The sequence below is a fragment of the Condylostylus longicornis genome, unplaced genomic scaffold (assembly GCF_029603195.1).
Source record: "Condylostylus longicornis isolate FDR11 unplaced genomic scaffold, ASM2960319v2 ptg000014l, whole genome shotgun sequence".
Classification (NCBI taxonomy): Eukaryota; Metazoa; Arthropoda; class Insecta; order Diptera; family Dolichopodidae; genus Condylostylus; species Condylostylus longicornis.
Genome location: NW_026577983.1, coordinates 757,375 through 776,962, shown reverse-complemented (window position 1 = coordinate 776,962; position 19,588 = coordinate 757,375). Strand labels below are relative to the sequence as shown.

Genomic DNA, 19,588 nt, shown 5'->3' with positions numbered 1-19,588 from the left:
CAAGTGCAAAAAAAAAGAAAATAATCAAAATATTTGATTGACATCGAAATTGTTATCATTGTCCGTCTTTTAAGTACCTTGAAAAATGAGTGTTCGTTAAAATATTGATTATTTCATTTAACGTAAAATTTTTGATTCTTATAAAAATGTCAAAATTCTTGTTAAATTCTTTAATTAATCTATGGAATTTTCGACAACAAAAATATTTTTACTATTTGTTTTTTACTACATTTTTAAAATTTAAATAACAATGAATTTAAATTTAAATTAGTAAATAAATTTTATCAAAATTTGAAAATGTTTGTGTTCTAAATAACTAAAAATAGCACTAATTGATTTTTAATACACAACAAGGTATTATTGACTAACTCAATATATGTATACCGTAAAATTTTATGAAATTTTTGTATTGAAATCGGTTTCCGTTTTAGTTCTCTTTAAACCTCAACCTTATCCTGTAATTGCCAAATAAAATCAAATATTTGAGGTTTGTAATAAATAAGAGTCTTAAGAGGAGTCTGAGTATTAGATCATTATTTAAGAAAAAAATTTTCAATTTTTTTTCAAGAATTTTCAAATAAATTTAAAAATGAATTCAAATTTTCATTTTTCATTTCTGTATTAAAATTTGATTAATTTTGTAATTTTTGTTTCCGTAAAAAGCGGACGTAAATGTGTTATTAACCCTCAGACAATGTTAATTTTGTTTTTCTCTTTCTCTCTCTACGACTTATGTGAAAATGTTTTTATTAAGTTTTCTTATATACGAATATTATTTTTTTCTGATCTACTACTATTAAACATAATTTATATACATATATATGTATATATTTTTTGTTTTTAGTATATTGTACGAAATTTTTAACGCCAAATGTGGTTTTAAAATTAAACTGGGTCAGCAAAGTATATTTGTATGGTTCATACCTACATACGTACGTACTATATCGTTTGGCAAATTATAATATTGAAATAAATTAATAATTATATAATAACGTATGCATGTATGATTTTATTATTGTCTAAATCTACCTATTATTGTTGTGCTATATAAAATTATTTGCATTTAATTTTTGCGGATAAGAATTATTGTTTTATAAAATTAATATAATTTTTCAGTAGAACATTTTTTTTTTTTATTATTATTATTTATACGTATGTAGAGTATGGGGAATGATATTAACTTTCTAATTTAAAATAGAAAACAATATTTTTTTTTATATATTGTTTTAGCTCTAAAGCCAAAGGTGAACTGCTCTTAAATTTATGGTGTGATACTTACACATACTTACGTACATTTAAACAGGATGGGACTTAATTATGTTAGGGAAATTGAATAAATAAAGTTTGTAAAATTGATGCAAATATATATAGTAACAAGGACTTAGTCTAAAGAATTAAGACTGAATTGATTGCAGAAAAATGTTATTTTTAATTTCTGCATAATTTATTCAGAATTTCTGTAGAAAAAAGTTACTTACACTTACTAATTTAAATCAAATTGTCAAGGTAGTCACTAAATTTCACGTTAGATTGCAAAGTAAGTGTTCATTTTTGTCAGTAGTTTCAACTAACAAAAATACAAAAACAATTGTATGACATTATTGCTATGTAATAATTCTATGATTAATTTTCGGTCGCTCATATTTTACTGAAGAACAGAATAGACAGTTTATAATATTGCTATTGACTAAGTAAAGCTATTTAACAGTTCATTTTAATAAAATTTTATTTTGTTAATTAAAAATAAAAATCATAATTTTTGATTATTACCTAAATGTTATCGAACCCCTTACCTAAACGGGACTTTTGGTTAACTAATTTGCTCAGCCTACAATTTAAATCCGGCCCTGTTCATGACGTATTGTAATAATTTTAATAATAACTATACAAGTATATATTTTATACAATGTATGTGAAATATCTGTGATCACGTTCACACTATAGACTTTTTGTTTTATATTTAATGTTTTTTCACGCTTAATGTATTATGATCATTTTTATTTCGGTTATATTTTTTATTATTATTATTTTTTATTGTAATTTAAATTTGAATTTGCTTTTTTTCAGTTTTTTTTTATTTATTTTATTTTATTTCATTGTTTTTTTGCCCTCATATATATTAACCTTTAGAAAATTCAAAGTTATTGTAGCAGAAATTTAATCTGAAAGAATTTTCTATAGTTTATTAAAACAAAATGTGTTATTCACACATGTAGCTTCTCTGTTATATACGATATGTTAAATTATATGAGTTTTGTTATTAATTTATTTTATTTTAAAATTTATTTTTTGTAATAATATAAAGTTTACTGTACAGTTTTTTTATTTTTAATATTATTAGATTTAATTCGTTTTTAATAAATCTTTTTCGCTTTGATTCGATCAAATAAATATTCGATCAATAATTTAAATTTGTATTAAAAGATTAAATTGTCATGTATCTTCATATTTTCTTAAGAAATTTGAACTGATAATTCATTAATACGCTTAAAATTTTAAGTGTTCTCGTTACATATGCAATTTACTCACAATTAAACTTTTTTGGAGTTGGAGAGACTATTTTTCATTTAATTTCCAATATTTTTAAAATGCTTTATAATTTACGGATAATAAAATTAACAAACATTTTAGTATTTATTAGATGCAATTTTTTATAAATAGAATTTCTTGAAATTCAATAGAAGCAAATTTATTTTCGGTTTGAAATTGATGCTGACTACTGAGGTTACAATCATTTTGTACAATATAATTCATTGACATTGGCATTAATGTGATTTTTCTTAGGTAACCGATATACAATAAGTAATACAATCAATATTATGGCAATCGACCGTTCCTAAAATGTATTAGAAATATCTGTAACAAAATAATTGAAACTTTTTTTAAACAATTAGCAAAAAAATTGCGCTTTAATTAAAAAAAAAAATTTCTTTTTCAAAAATTGAAAAATTCTGAAATGTTGTATTGTAGCAAAAAATATTTTTTGACGTTTTCTTACATACATATACTTATGTATGTTGTGTATGTACATACCCTAATAAAATATCGTATACATTACTCGTAAATGTTTACAATTTGCATTTCTAATAGAAATTCTTCCGGCTTGTATTTGAAATAAATGGCGCGTATCATTTATTCGAATATTTTCAATTAAAAAAAAAATATTCTTAATATTATTTTTTCTTTTCTAAAATTTATTCTCATCTTGTTTATTTTCTGACATAAAAACGATATTGACGTCATTGATGAATTTCGTTTTTGAAAAAAACCTAAAAAAAAAAATAAATGTAAATACATTTTATCAAATTTTCTTTTAAAGAAATTCAAAAAAAAATTACAAAATTCATTAGTTCGAAAAATGTTTTTTGAATTTACTTAAAATTAAAAAGCAGAGAATTTGTTTCCAAAATTAAATACATATAAAACACAATATGGAATGAAACAAGACATTTGTATTTAAAATTCCAAAAAGCAATAATTACCACGTGTAAGTTCATTATTTGAGAGGGTTTAGAATTTTGTCTTTAATATTATATTTTAATTTAATATAACTGGGAAACAAGCATTTTAGCAAATGGTATCGCATAAAATTTTAGTGGCAAGCAAAATAATAACCTGGTAAAATAGCTTTTTCTATGTAATCTTCTATGTTTCAGAAAATATAAATGAAACAAATACTTTTGAATCGAATATTTTCTCATATAGCACTTTTTTTGGGTATATGTGACAATATTAGCTGGTATTATTTGTGGCAATTATCTTTTTGTGTAATCTTGTCTTATTATACTTTTAATAAGCAAATTATTAAATATTCTCTTTACACTTGTAATAAAAGATAACTAATACTATTACGCGAATTTAATTTTTTTTGCATATTTTTAGGCGCATTGTTGGTAAAATTTCATTGGCAAGTTAAATTAGAATTTGCAAATCTAATAATTTGATGAAAAATTATGAATAAACCACTAAACTAATAAAACTAAAAAAAAACTCTTAAACTATTAGATTGAAATTTATCGATTTTATTGATTTATTCAAAAAGTATTTCGATTATTTGTACATTATAACTAAAATTATAAATTTGATTTGAAAAATAAAATTTAATTGTAATAACGTATTTAGCTATTTTTCAATAAGGAAAAAAACCCAGAAAATAAAAGAAAAATCGCAATTAATATAATTTTCTAAACATAAGGTTCGATCACTCCTAATTAATTTTTTTTTGTATAAATATTATTTTAACTTTTTTTTCTTAAATAATCCAAAATGTTTTTCAAAAATTTTCCATTTCTTTAATTTTGTTATTATTTAAAAAATAATAAATCAGATTAATGCGCCATAATTTATTTGATTGTATATTTGTGGTCAATCGTAACGATTAGGCTTTTAAAATAAATATTGTACTTTTAATGAAAATTTTAATATTAAAAATAAATGATGTTCTTGTTGATTTCCAAATTATTTAAAGGTTTTTTATAGTTTCACTTTAGCTCTACGAAATAAATTGTTTATGACAATTTCTTTAAGTAATTTTATTACCTTACAACAGGTAAGTAAATTAAAAGTAATTTAGAATCAAAAAATTGGCAAAATAGATTTTTTCTTTTGACAATATTGCAAATAATTTTTAATTAATTTTTGAATGATTTGAAAGTAATTCTAAAAATAATCCAAGAATAAAAAAAAGTTTTTTTGTTGACAAAATAATTTGTTTACAAAAAAAAATATATATTCAATTAATTCAAAATATAAATCAGAAAATTAATTGTTTTTATGTGAACAATAAGGTACATAAATAGAGTGTTGTTGAACATTGTCACGTATATTTATGTGCGATTACGCATCCGTAAAATATAAAAGACGAATATATTATTTACATAACGTATAACCGTGGATATGCGGCTGTATACTCGTAATTGAATAAATAAATGCGTATAACAAAAAGAATTTGTTATAACATGCAATCATCACAATATTATTATAAAATGTAGCTGTTTTAAATGACCGGCTTTTCAAATAATATCATTCTAATATTTCTTAAAACATGTAGTTCCATATGATAATTCGAAATAAACGTCATATTATTAAAATACTATGTATTAATTATAAAATATTTAGGATTCAATAACTTCGGCCAATATTTATACAATAACAAGAATTGATAATATGCGATAAGAATAACAATAAAAAGAGAATTTTGTTTTTTAGCTATACATAGACATCATGGTATTTTCAGACGTTGTTATTAGTCATATTCCAAAATTGAAGTACATACTAGGTTTTTGTTCTTTAATAATTCAAATAGAAGTTCGAGAAATTTCCATTTACTAGCTAGAGTGAACGTATATGTATGTATATAGTTGTTGTACACGAACAATTGAATAAATTTTTTTTTTGTTTTTGATTTAACATTATTAAGCACTGCTCATTGTTTTAAACTTCTTAAAAAATCTTTTATTCACTTATTTTGATTTTATACGATATTATACAATTTTACACCGCAATTCTGACAATAATAACTATGTTTGAATGAAAAAATTAAATTCTTTGTAGGTTTTTTTATAAATTCGGTTCTAATCATGACTACTCACATACGAAAATATAAAATTTTCAAAAAAAGTGGGTAGTTCGCAGCACTTCGTCCCTATTTATTTCAATAAACAAATTAGTTTTGTTTATATTAAAAATTTCTTATAATTTAAATTATGTATAATCTAGTTAAGGAGAAATTGGTTTAATTTTTTAAAATGATTACATTTTTGGAGTGTACAGAGTTTTCCGTAGATAAGTATATCCAGATTTTACGTTCGCATACATGAATTCCTGACGTCTCAAGGTACAGCTCTATACAATGAAAAGAAAGGAGAAAATCAAAATTAAAATAAAAATTTGAGAAAAAGCAAAACAAAAATCAAAGCTTATTTTTTTAGTTCTTGTGTACTTTTAATAATGGATTCAATTTTTTCTATTTATTTTATTTTTGTTTTTTTTTTCCAAGGTTAAATTGATAAAAAAAAGTGTTGTGTTTTTATTTAAATTTTATAAAAATAACAAAATATACATATAAACATATCTAGCTAAAAAATTTTTAGTAAAACTATAATCATTTCCAAAACTGATACAAAGAAAGAAAAGAAAAGTGTGATGAAACAAAAATTTTTTTTTGTATTGTATCGTAAACGATAATACCAAAAATATTTTTGTTGTTTTATAGTAGATTTTTAATATGCTGGCAGATTAATTTCATCTTTGAATTCCAATATAAAATAATAGTAAATTAATTTTATAACGTTTATCAAAGTTACTTGACATTGTATTACACCTTTGTGCGCTTAATTATAATTAATAAATTGCATTTTTGTACGTCTACATAATTAAATTAGAAGTTACGATATTTAAATAAGGGTTTGAAAATTTTTAGCTACAAATGAACAAAATTTACGAACAAAGGTTATAGTACCTTTTTCAACCTTTCGATTTTGACCAAGACCTTAAAGAGCTATTTTTGACACGAAAATTAGTCAAATATTAATGTTTTCTGTAAGTTTATCAAGAAGTGCTACAGTAATCTTTGGTTCGATATACTATTCGAAAGAAAAGAAAAATAGAAAGTAGAAAATAATCTTGTTTCGTCAAAAATTAATTCAAGAATTTCTAATGAAATTTTGGGAAATATTTATAGATTTTATACTTGTATTAAGAACTTAATTCAATACTAGACACGGTAACACTAATTAATGAAAAAACAAACCAAATAATATCACACTGAATAAAAAAGTGAAAACGTTCAACGTTCAATATTGACGTTATTTGTGAGATTTAAATTAATTTATTATAATTTAAAAAAAATACACATATGTACATATATATATAATATTATGTAGAGGTATAGGTAAATAATTGTGTATACTTATTGGGGCATCAATTTTTTAAAGATTTTTGATGAAAATATTGATGGCAAAATATTTTTATAAATATAGATACACACACATATTCTCTTACAATGAAAAGAATGTAGAATGTGTGTAATTTTCCTGAAGAAAAAGAACTTTACCTTAAATTTTGATTAAAAATGACGATGACGATTATAATTTGATTACGTGTTTTCAATTTATGAAAATGCTCATTTGATCTTTACCTTACATTGTGTATAGTCATGGCATTTAATCAAAAATCAAAATTTAATTAGTTTCATATGTACGAGAATTACACACATAATGTACATATGTATAATAATGGTGGTAATAAATATTATTTTTAAAAAATTTTTGATGACAGTAACTCCTAGATTTTAGATTATCAAATGTCAAATTGATTGATTTTGTATGCACATTCTTTTAATATTTCATCTCTGTTACTCTTAAAAGTAAGGAAAACTTTTTTCTCTCTTATTAAATATTTTTTCACCACTGAAATATAATGTCAAAATCTAAGAGAAAATAAATTTAATTTATTAAGAAGTACGTGTATATATTATGTATATTTATTCCTATTTAATTGTGTTATGTATAGAATTAAATTGTCAGAAGGTGTATAAAATTTTATAGCAACGAAATCAATTGTTTTCAATACAAATTTAAATTTAGAATTATTTTTAAAAAAAAATTGAATTAATTTAAAAGAAAAAAAAAATATTATTTTTCATTTTAAATTTAAAATAAATATTTATACTTATATTTATTTTATAAAAACACCTCTAATTAATTAAATCGTATTAATTTATTCCTGATTTTCAAATATAAAATTCGGGTAATTTCATTATTTAAGCAATTTAATAAAAGGCAATTTAAAAAAATAAACAAAAAGGACTGTCTGAAATAATATTCAAATTTATTTAATGTTATTATTATTTAAAAAAACAAAAATTTTCATTAACAAAATTGTTTAAATTAAATTTGTATAATTGCAAATTTTATAATAATTTAATATCGATTTCAAATATTTTGAATAAGACAAACACTAAAAGGAGAACGATTAAATTTAATTTTTTTCTATTGATTAATTTTGAAAAATAAGAACAAAAATCTTTATAACCTCAATTTCTCCACATAGACTATTCAAAAAAGTAAATATATATGTAGGAGTCAGTGGAGTAAATATGTAATTTTATTAAACCAACACATGTGTTGATTCAAATGTGTTGATAAGGATATCTTGATTGTTCAACTGTTGAACACGTTGATGATACTTTGATTTTATTTTTTTTTTCTCCAAAGCATCATTTTACTTGAATACATACATGCATACATATATTCATTTTTTATAGGTCTAAGAGCGTAGGTTTTGTTTTTTTTTAATTTTTGACATCTAATTTTAATCTTTCATATTCTTCTCTTAATATTTTGATTTTTTATATTTTTCAAATTATAATTTAGGTGCTTCCTATATACTCTCTCTTCAAAATTTAATTTGGAAGATAATGAAACAGCTGTTTGTTTACCTAATATTTAATAATATATGTATTTGTATGTAATGTACATACATGTATAAATTAATAATTATATTAGTTTTGTCCTACATTTTAATTTGAATATAACATTTTGTTTATACGTACATATGTATATAAGCATGATAAGAGTGTACTGTTTATTTTAAATTTCAATTTTAATTTATATTAATTTTATTACTTCAATATTATCCATTGATTTACACAATTATACAGGGTGTAAGAGACTCGACAGTGATATAGAATACTTTCAGCTGAAACAAAAACATCTATTGAAATTTTAAGAGTTACGAGTAATTTGTAAAATGTATTTTCTGAAAAAATAACAAAATTAGCATATTAAATGTTTCTAACTAAACTTCATAAAAATTTTCCAATTTTCATAAAACTGAAGTCTATAGTACTATAAAACTTAAATTTCTTATGTGTAAACTTAGAAACTAATTTTATTTATTTAACGAAATTTTCAAATTTTTAAGCATTCCCAAGATTTTTTCAAAAACAAATTAAAATAAAGGTGTTTTATGAGTAATTTATTATAGAATAGAAAAATTTTTATAACATTTTTGAATAACCAATTATGGATCAAATTTTTAAATTATAAAACGAAAAATTTCATATTGAACTAATTTTGTTTTACGCGATGTTAAAATTCTTGCCAATATTTGAAGCAATTTCAAAGTTTCGTTGAATTTTTATTTGTTAAATAAAGTTATTGTATTTTATTTGAAGATTTTCATCTAAATTTTTAAAATTCATGAAAATTAAATTCATAATTAGAAATGATCAACATTTTTTAAATAATAATTATTTTAAGTTTTCTTTCATTTTAATTTTCTAGTTCATTGACGTTTTTAAAATCATTGCCAATTTATAAAAATAAAAATTGTCTAAGTTTTTAATTTGAAAATACTCTCATTTAATTTTTATTAAAAATTTTCTATTCTTAAAAGACATTATTTTATTATTTTAATTGGAAAAATTAAATAAATAAAATAAATCAAAAATTTTATAAAATTAATTTTAAAATGCAAATATGTTCAATATGTTCGTATGTACATATGTATGTATATGAATTGAAATTTTAAGACAAAAGGAATCAGATTATATGGTTTTTCCTATCAAAAATTCAACCTACAGAAATTTATATACAATACATATACATTTATGCACGTATAAAAAATTAAGGCGATTAATAATATTTTATTCAAAAAGAAAAACAGGCTCGAGTCGAAACAAAGAAATCATTCTTTCTTATATAAAAAATGAAAGTAAAAAAATAATAATAAAATGAATGAAATTATTTTAAAAATTTTACGATATTAATTTGTTTTTTTTTTTTTTTTTGGCAAAAATCCTATTGCATGTGTGTACACTTATATTTTTTACATATTATATTTAATGAAAGTGACATCTTCTGATGAAGATTATGAATTCAAATTGTGTAGGCGAGATTATATTATTATTAATATGAGGAACGTGCAGCTTGAAACAACAAAATTAATATCTGTATATACATATAAATTTATACAAATTTACATTTATGAATATTTAAAAATTTGCATTTCATCTCTTGTGTCAAACAACACATAATGGAGAAAACGTAATGAAAATTGATTAACGATTTATTTAAAAATTCGCAAAATAAAAAAAAAATTTATTACAAGAAAGCAATAATAATGGAAATATATATAAATTTATATGTATACTTTAAAAATACAACAAGTCGAATGAAAATCATCACTATTAAAAGAAAAATAAATAAATTATTTATTCAATTTTTAAGATCAAATAAAACTGAGCAGAAATAATTTTGATTTTGTTTTTTTTTCTTGGTGATTAAAGTGGAACTATAATTTTTTTTTGTATTATACGTATAGTATTGTATTTGTGATTTTATAAACAAATTATAGTAAATATCATAAATTTAGGACTCCAAGAGCAGTACTTAAATTTATTGAGATAAATTTTAAAAGTTAACAATAAAGAATATGAAATTCGAATATGCTTAAATTCGAAATCTTATCAATAAATTATTAAATCAACTATTTTTTTTTTGTATATTTATCTAAAAATTTTAAGCTTCAAAATATATGAAACAATTATATTCTATTTCTAATAACATGCTATTAAAATATAATGTTCGAATGAGTAATTTCACTTACATTCACTTAATTTGAATTGTGTTTTAAATAAAGAACAAAATGTCTACTAGGCCTAACTACTTCATCATTCAATCAATCTAGTATAAAATGTATTATTTAAACTTTAATACAACAAATTTCAAAATTACTTTCAATTAACAAAATAATATTAATACATACATATACATATGTACATGTTATAAGCAATTATATAAGTATATAGCCTATATTTGTACATAAATTGAACAGGATTATACTAAATGGGAAATTTATATTCTTGTTAATTTTCAAATTAGAGTAAGAGTAAATTGTAATGAATTTAAGGGGGTAAATAAATGTATGTATTCCTAGTTTGAGGCTCGTTATTCTTAGATATTTTTTTTGCAATATGTACCAAAATTTATGACTTAATCTATAAAAATATTTAAAGATTTTCGACACTTCTAAGACGTAGCTCAGTTTTAATGTGAAAACATCATTATTTTTTTCTATTGGATTAATTGAATTCAATTGATTTTGAATCTGACTGGACTTAGAAGTAAACAGAAATATCTGGAATAACAGAAGTAAATTGAAATCGTAAATTTTTACCGATATATTCTGATAGTCGCGTCAGTTCAGATGATTTTAAATTCAATATAGATTTTAAAATTTTGAAATTAATTTTAATCAAAAAATTACAAATTTTTTTAATAAGAAAACATCACGTCAAGTGACACTACTAATAGAATATGTTTGTATATATCATGTTTGTAAACACTGTCACTGTTTTATTTTCATCTAATTATATTAAATGGTAAACAAAAATTTCATTTATTACAAAAGGGCTCATTTCAATGGAATATTTTTGAAATTTTCATATTTTTAAATTTTTAAATTTTTCATATAACTAAAAAAAAAGGTATAAAAAATTTAAAAAAAAAAGGAAAAAACACAATTGTAACTATAAATTACATAGATTATTTAATAAAACACCCTGTACATACTATATAGAGTACATACACTATGAATACATTAACATTAATAATAATATATTTGCATATATCGTACATGAAAGCGTTGGTTGATCTGACCAAAGTGCCCTCAATACGTTCACAAATAATAGTAAAATGAAGATACTTTTCCTCTGAAAGAAAGAAGAGAGAAATTTTTTTGCTCAAAAAAATTTGAAATATTAAAAGAATTTCAAAATTAATTTTAATTCTTATAATAAATTTTATTTTCTTTTTTAAGAATATTAACAATGAATGCGTAGAGGAATATAAAAAAAGAATTATTCATATTTTTTTCTTGATATTTTGTTTACTGTATTTTAGAGATAAATAACTAGAGTACATAATAAAAAATTAATAAATAATATTGTACGGTGTGATTTTAATCACGTAAAAACTATTATAAAGGAAAATAAAATTCTTTATTAGAAAAAGTTCAAAATTTTTTTAAATGCGTTAGCCCTTGTGCTGGTACATTCTAAGATGTTTTTAAAAATTATTAATGCATTTTTTTTATTCCTTTGTTTCTTATAAAAAAATGCCAGATAAGTGCCTAATTTAAACTAAGCTCAATAATACATCAATTTATGTAACTTTCACAGCATCAATTGTCTCCCTCTTTTATGTGTAATGTACTCTTCTTTTTTTAAAAGAGTGTTCGAAATATTCGATTTCAACTATTAAATTTTTAAATTGAAACCGTTCCCAATCTACTACAACCCTGCCGAGACTAATCACAATTGAACCTTTCAGTCTTGACACTAGACAAATAACTCTCTGTTTAAGGAAACTACCAAAAACCTTAAATTGATCATGTGTAATTCATAATTTAGAAATGAAAGGGTTAAAAATATAATATTTTTCAATAAATATAATTATTGCGGATATGAATTTGATGATGGAAGCTGGTATTATTTTTGTCTTATTGAAATTAATTGAATTGAGTACCGAATAAAACCTGAAATATTTTCATTTTTAAAAGTTAATTCAAAAATACAATAAAGACTTATTTAAATTTTTTATGTCAATATAAAAAAAAATAATTATTTTAATTTGCATTGTGTCTAGTTAAAATTGTTAAATTTCTTATCAAAAAAATTCTAGGCCGTGACATTCATACTTTTTTGTCTAATTGTTGTTGTTTTTAATCAAATTTTATTATTGTTGTTTTTTATATTAAAACCTGATATTTTAGTTAGTTTTAACTTTGTTAAAATAGACATTTTGTTTATAAGGTTATAATACTATTAAAATTTTAATTTCTAAAATAGAACATTGAAGAAGGAAGAGAAATAAATTATTTGGCATTACTTTTATGAAATTTGTCCTAGTTAATATAAATCCAGTAATTACTTTAATATTTTAAATTACTTTCAAAAATAAATTCATAAATTCAAAATCCTAATTTGATTGAGCCTTAAAATATTTACAATATTTCTTGAATTAATTTTTTCAATCGTTCCCATTGCATGATAGAATCGTAGTTAATGTACAAGTTAATTAGACCTGAACATCTATTCAAAGAAATTCACAGAAAATTTAAATTTTAATATAGGTCTAATAAGTTTCGAATGGGAAAGTTGCTAATTAGAAAAACAATATTTATCAATTTTTTTTGAAAATGCTAAAAAATTTTTCTAAGAAAAACTTCTATTTTTTTTTTTATAGTTTTGACAGAATTTGGAAATGGATTTTGTCCGAAAGTTATAGTTTCCCTTAATTTTAATCATTATCAATTAATTATATTGATTTTTAACTAGTAATTATATTTTATCAATTAATTATTTTTTTACTTACTTTTCTTTGTTATTATATTTATTATTGATTTATAGTAAAATTACTAAATTAATTTATTATAAATTGGAACAATTATTACAAACTTCTTTTATATACAGCCCTTAATTCTCTATAACAAATTAAAAAACAATTTCGTATTAATTTTTGTAAAACAGTCACTTTCTCATGCTTCATTATATTTGGTTTGCTTTACAAAATAAATTAATTTTGTAAAAAATTATACTGGTATTACTTTTAAAAAAAATTAATCGTATCGCATTTTTTTTCATTTATTAAATTTATTTTTCAAATTAATTTAAAATCAACATTTTATTTATTTCAGCAAATAAAAATGATGCTAGTGAAACTAATTTAATTTTTTTTTAGAATAGTTTTATTTGTGATGTTTTATGATATGTATAAGTTTTCTTTTTCATATAAAATAAGTTTAAATAATTCTTCGACCTTGTCCTTAATTTATTTGATAAATTATACCAACAGAATTGTGTGAGAATTGAGTGATATAATGTGTATATACTCGTACATACATATATGATATACACATTATACCATACGACGTACTTGAATTTAAGTTATTAAAGTTAAAAATATAATTTTTGTTTTTCTTTTGTGTATATTAAACAAAGTTCGTTAAATAGAATTTGATGAAAGTTTTTAAATATGTATCTACTCTCGGTACTAATTGCATTTAACCGGGCTTTGCATTTATACATATAAAAAGCAGAAAAAGATATTCAATTTTTAGTTGTTTTAAGCGAGTTTTGCTTTTAAGCGTGTTACTTATATGTGTATTCCACTGTGTTTGAGTTTTTGATGTTATTTGATGAAGCTTGATGTTACTAATTACTATTACTAGAAGTTTAAAGCTATTTGTTTTTTGAGACAAAGGAAGATTAACGATCCACAAAATTGATTTCGTAAGTTAAAGACATACATTATATTTAAAAGTTTATAGTTGGAAATGAATTATTCTTACAGACTGACTAATTTCTTAGAGATTAATGGACCATTTAATTATTGTTTATCTAATATTTAATTTAACCTTAGTAGATATTGGAATTTATGCACCATGTAAAAATATTTGTTATGCCAATAATATTGACGGGGAGAACTTAGATTTATAATTTTTCCAAAATTAAAACTAAATATAAACGATTCAATTAAATCTTAAAATGAAATTTGAATTTTTTTTAAATTTTCCTTTAACAATCATTTAAACAAAATTTCTAATCCACATATTTTTTTTAAATTTCAGGTTGGTAGCGCTGAGGTAAATAACACAATTTTGGACTTCATATTTTAATAATAAATTAATATATATTAAATACTTTCTGACTTATTTATGATTCTGACACATAAAAAAGGAATCATAAAATAAGTGCATCCATTCATCAGTTGTTCATATTCGACTTTTATTTCAAACAATTTTCTAATATTCAGATTAAGTTTTCATGTATCATTAATAAGAAAACATGTTACTTATCTGTGTGAGTAAGAAATATCTAATCAAATCAGATCAATCAAAGATCAGATATTTAATTGATATAGGTAATACTTTAATTTTTGTGAACATAAAATAAAAAGGTACGAAATTACCGCTTCAAAATTTTTCCAAACAATTTTACATGTCGATCTAAAAATCATTTTCAAGACAAGTCAAGTTTATCTGTCTTATAGTTCAAGAAAGTTACCAATTAACAATGCACTTATCTTTTAGAATGGAATGTGTAAAAAGTTTCAAAAACTAGAATAATAGAAAAATATGAATAATTTTAAAAATTTTTGCACTTATTTACAGTTTATGGCACCAGAAGTTGTTGATTTATTTGTTGGTGAGGCAAATTGCTATGATAAACGTTGTGATTTATGGTCATTGGGAGTGATTGCGTACATATTACTTTGCGGTTATCCACCATTTTCAGGAAATTGTGAACAAGATTGTGGTTGGAATCGTGGTGAAAATTGTAGAACTTGCCAAGAATTGTTATTTGAATCAATTCAAGGAGGTACAATATAATATTAGTTTCAATTTAATATTTAAATTATTTAACAATTTCTTTTTTTTTATTTTTTTTAAGGTCACTTCAGTTTTCCTGATCCTGATTGGACTGATGTTAGTGTAGAGGCTAAAGACTTGATTAAAGGACTGTTAGTTAAGGAAGCACCAAAACGATTAAGTGCTGAAGCTGTGTTAAATCATCCATGGATTAAAATGGCCGAACTCGAGCCAGCTGATAGCCTAAAAATGGAAAATCGTCGTAAAGCATTAAAAACTCCAGGCGTAATACGACGGTAGATATTAACTTATTTTATTTTTTTAACCAGCTCCTTTTCTTATATTAATTCAAAAAATATTTATTTAAATATTCTCGAAGTTCATTGCTTGTCATTAAAGTCTTTACAAAAATTGTATTTTTTTAAATTTTAGTAATCAATCAGCACGAGAATTATCACGTTTCGCTGAATCAGCAATGGCTGTAAAACGTGTCATTTTACAACATTTTTCAATGCGCAGTGATTATATGACGAAAGAGCGTCCAAACATTTATCAACCACCATATCGTGCAGATATGGAATTAGCGATGTCAACCACTACACCATCTTCAACTACAGAGCAGACGTCTATTTTGGATGGTAGAAAATTAAAAGATGCAGAGATTAATGATCAAAATAATTCAGCTATAAATCGTAAGGTGCAATTTACTATGGGTGATGATACAATATGCAATAATGAAGACAATTTCGAATTTTATGGTCTTAAAGACAAAAATCAATCAAATATTCCTGAAAATAATCATAATACTAATGATTATAATAATCTTGATTATGTTGTAAACGGATGTGATGATGTTATTAATGCTAAGATGATACAAAATATTGACAATTTTTCTAAAATGAAAATGAATACCACAAACACAAATGATAAGAACAACGAAAATAATTCATTGGAAATCAATTTAAATGATAATAATGAATTGAATATTGAAAATAATATAAGTTACAATGATTTTTCTCCATCTTCTACTTCAAATATTACTGACTCACAATTTCATGCAGATCAAGCAGCTGGTAATTCTTCTGATTCAATTACAAATTCCACTGATAATAATGGTTTACTAAAAATTCGTAATAATTTATTATCAACATCTAGTGGATTGACAATGTTTAATCAAAACCGACATAACAACCATCAATATCGTTCAATTTTGACTAACGCTGCTAATGTACAAAATTACCGCAACTATTTACCAAGATATTATGGTATTAGTGAAAGAATTACAAATCGTTTATATGTATGTCCAGAAGAACGTATTAGTACACCTACAAATTCATCAAGTAGTAAGAGTAGTAGTAATAGTAGCACAAAATCAACATCTGCTACATTAAATAACGCAACAAATACAACAACAGCAATTAAAACACCAATTAACAATGATGATAAAATTGAAAATTGGCGTAATCATTGTATTTATCCGACAGCACCACGTTATTGTGGTTTATCAGCATCATTAAATGTACCTGTTACTGGTAATCATCATCATCATCACTCATTAAATAATCTAAATTATCTTAATGGTATTTTACTTACAAATTCTAATAATGATGATGGTTCAAAAACCTCTAATAATGTGATTCCAATTATGAACTTCCGTCAACTAAATATCAACAATAGTAGTAGTGATGAAGATGCAAATAATATATTAGATAATAATTCTGTACAAAGTTGTACAATGGGCATTGGACTTTCACCACCAAGTGAAAGTTTATTAATGCAACGTCGTTTACGTATTGCAAATCGTAGTTCGGATATTGATTTATTAAGTCCTTCAGCAACAGCAAATGGTTAATCATATAAGAAAACCAAAATAATCTAAAATAAAAATTCGTTTTTTTTTCTCATTTTTTTTTTTCATAAAATTAACCTATATTTGAACTATATTAATTATAATATTACACAAAAATTTATAATACAAAATATAAAAAAAATTATATATCTGTATAATAAGTAATAGTATAGAGATATTCAGTTTGTTATCTAAATTCGCATGTTATGGAAATTATAAAAATTACATCCTTCCAGAACAGATATTTCTGAGCTACCTTCCTGGAATTTTTTGTTTTGTATTTTGAATGCAAAACTTTTAATATGTACTGTAGCTAAAGTAAAGGTGACCAGTTCCTAAGGGTGTAATATAAATTTCGAGCTTTGAGTATATGAATAACTCTTATAATAATATTATATCACTTTTGTAGTTTATAATAAGGTTAAAAATATATTTTAATTAACAACAAAAAAAAAAAAAAATTATATTAAAAAAAAAATAAAAAAATTAAAAAATTATAAAAAAAATCTGACGTATAATTTTATCTAAAATATTATTAAAATTAAAAATAAAGTTACGGTTCAAATTTATAAATAAAATTTGGCCCTTTAATCTATATTTTTTGTGAAAAAAAAAAATTATATAAAATTGCCTATTAATAACTACAACTCAAACAAAAAAAAAAAACGAATTAAATTCTCTCATACGACCATGATTGCACAGTAATTTAATTTTAGATTATTACTTGATAATTCTTAGTTTTAAGTTATTGGTAATGGTTTCTTAAAAGCTTGCAAAGAATATTTTTACCAAGATTTTCTATAAAATTTAAAAATTAAAACATATTGTAACCATTCTTTTTGAATAAGTCAGCTTGGTTAAGCTCTGCGCTTAAATGTAATTTTGTACAAGTATGTTATCGAGTAAGTGTAATGCTTTTAGGCCTTAGAAGGCATAAAAATAAAAGAAACCGACACTGGTATTTATTCTATATATTCACGAATAATTGAAAAAAAAAAAATTTGAACTGTGCAGTTTTCGGTACTATAAAATAATGTAAACGAAAACATATTAATAAAAACAAAACATTTGTTGCTAAGGATTATATTTTTTTTTTATAATTTACAAAATATTCTATGAAATTCAAATAACGACTACGTGTTTTTCTATCATAAGTGAAAAATATATGGAATTTTTACTTATGATCCATTATTAATTAATTATTATAAAAAAATATATTATAATATTTTTATTACTTTTTAAAAATTCTCTTTTTTTTTTTTAATTTTTGTTTTAACTTTAAAATTGAAGAAAGAAAGCAGAATAATTAAAAATCATGTTTGTATAAAAAAAATTATTGTATTTTTGAATTTTTTCATTAATTTTGTAATAGTAAAAAACAACTTTATTTTGTTACAAATAAGAAAAAAAGAGTATAAATCTACAAAAAAATTTGAAATGAGATGGTAAACAGCATTTTGTTCCAAAAATTAGAAAAAAAAAAATTTTTTTTAGAGAAAAAGAATAAAATTAAATTTTTATATTTGTGTAAATGAAAATATTGTATACATATATAAAATAAATTCAAAATTAAACAAAATTGTATTATTATATGAAATTGTAAAAAACAAAAAAAACATGGAATAAAACATGAAACAAATAATTAATAAAAAAAAAAAGAAATAAATTGTAATAACGTTCCCAGTTTGAAAATTTTAAATATAAGTTTTGTAATGAAACAAATTTAAACGCCTTGATGTTTTTCTGTTGATGTGAAACTTTTCCCTCCATTAGGAGTTCACAATATGTATTGTAAGCTGATAAATAGTATTTAAATAAAGCCTCAAAATTAGCATTCACTTATATCATAAAAGATATTATAATATTGACATATTATAAAACTTGAAGTCTTAAATCGCGGTTTAAAATTTTGTAAATTAAATAAGTATTTTAACAATTTTGAAGATTTTTTTAAATACACAAAAAAATTTTCACTTTTATATTATAACCTCCTTCCTAACAGATCTTGTAACAAAATAATACAAAGGTGAGTTCAATAGATCTATATACAGATAGATTTATTATACAGATATGGGCGATTATATATGACGAATTCACGAAACAAAAATGAAGGTATGATGTGACGCGAAGACAAATTCATGAATAACTCATTTATATGAATTTTACTGTGAAAGTTTTTACACAAACGCCTTATCAGTTCTTTGTTTTTACCCTTAATTCTTTTATATGTTGCTCATACATTGAATAATGGCCTATCACATACACATCATTTTTGAATAAAATTCTATCATCTCAAGTGGTGCGATAATAGAATATGGATTTATATATTTCTATTCATGAATTCATCCTCAAATGAATTTTCAA

At 22.1% G+C, this 19,588-nt stretch overlaps 1 protein-coding gene across 5 annotated transcripts in view; it reads left to right on the top strand.

Moving 5' to 3' along the window:
* The window catches only part of LOC129605802 (probable myosin light chain kinase DDB_G0284661), a 70,905-nt gene extending 52,650 nt beyond the window's left edge, over window positions 1-18,255 (top strand). For all 5 annotated transcript variants that reach the window (XM_055515756.1, XM_055515755.1, XM_055515754.1 and 2 more), the window contains 4 exons: window positions 14,635-14,649; window positions 15,178-15,385; window positions 15,458-15,671; window positions 15,808-18,255. In XM_055515756.1, coding sequence (XP_055371731.1) covers window positions 14,635-14,649; window positions 15,178-15,385; window positions 15,458-15,671; window positions 15,808-17,227 — 1,857 coding nt within the window. In that variant the 3' untranslated portion in view covers window positions 17,228-18,255. The remainder of the gene's footprint in view (window positions 1-14,634; window positions 14,650-15,177; window positions 15,386-15,457; window positions 15,672-15,807) is intronic.
* Window positions 18,256-19,588: the final 1,333 nt, after the last annotated feature.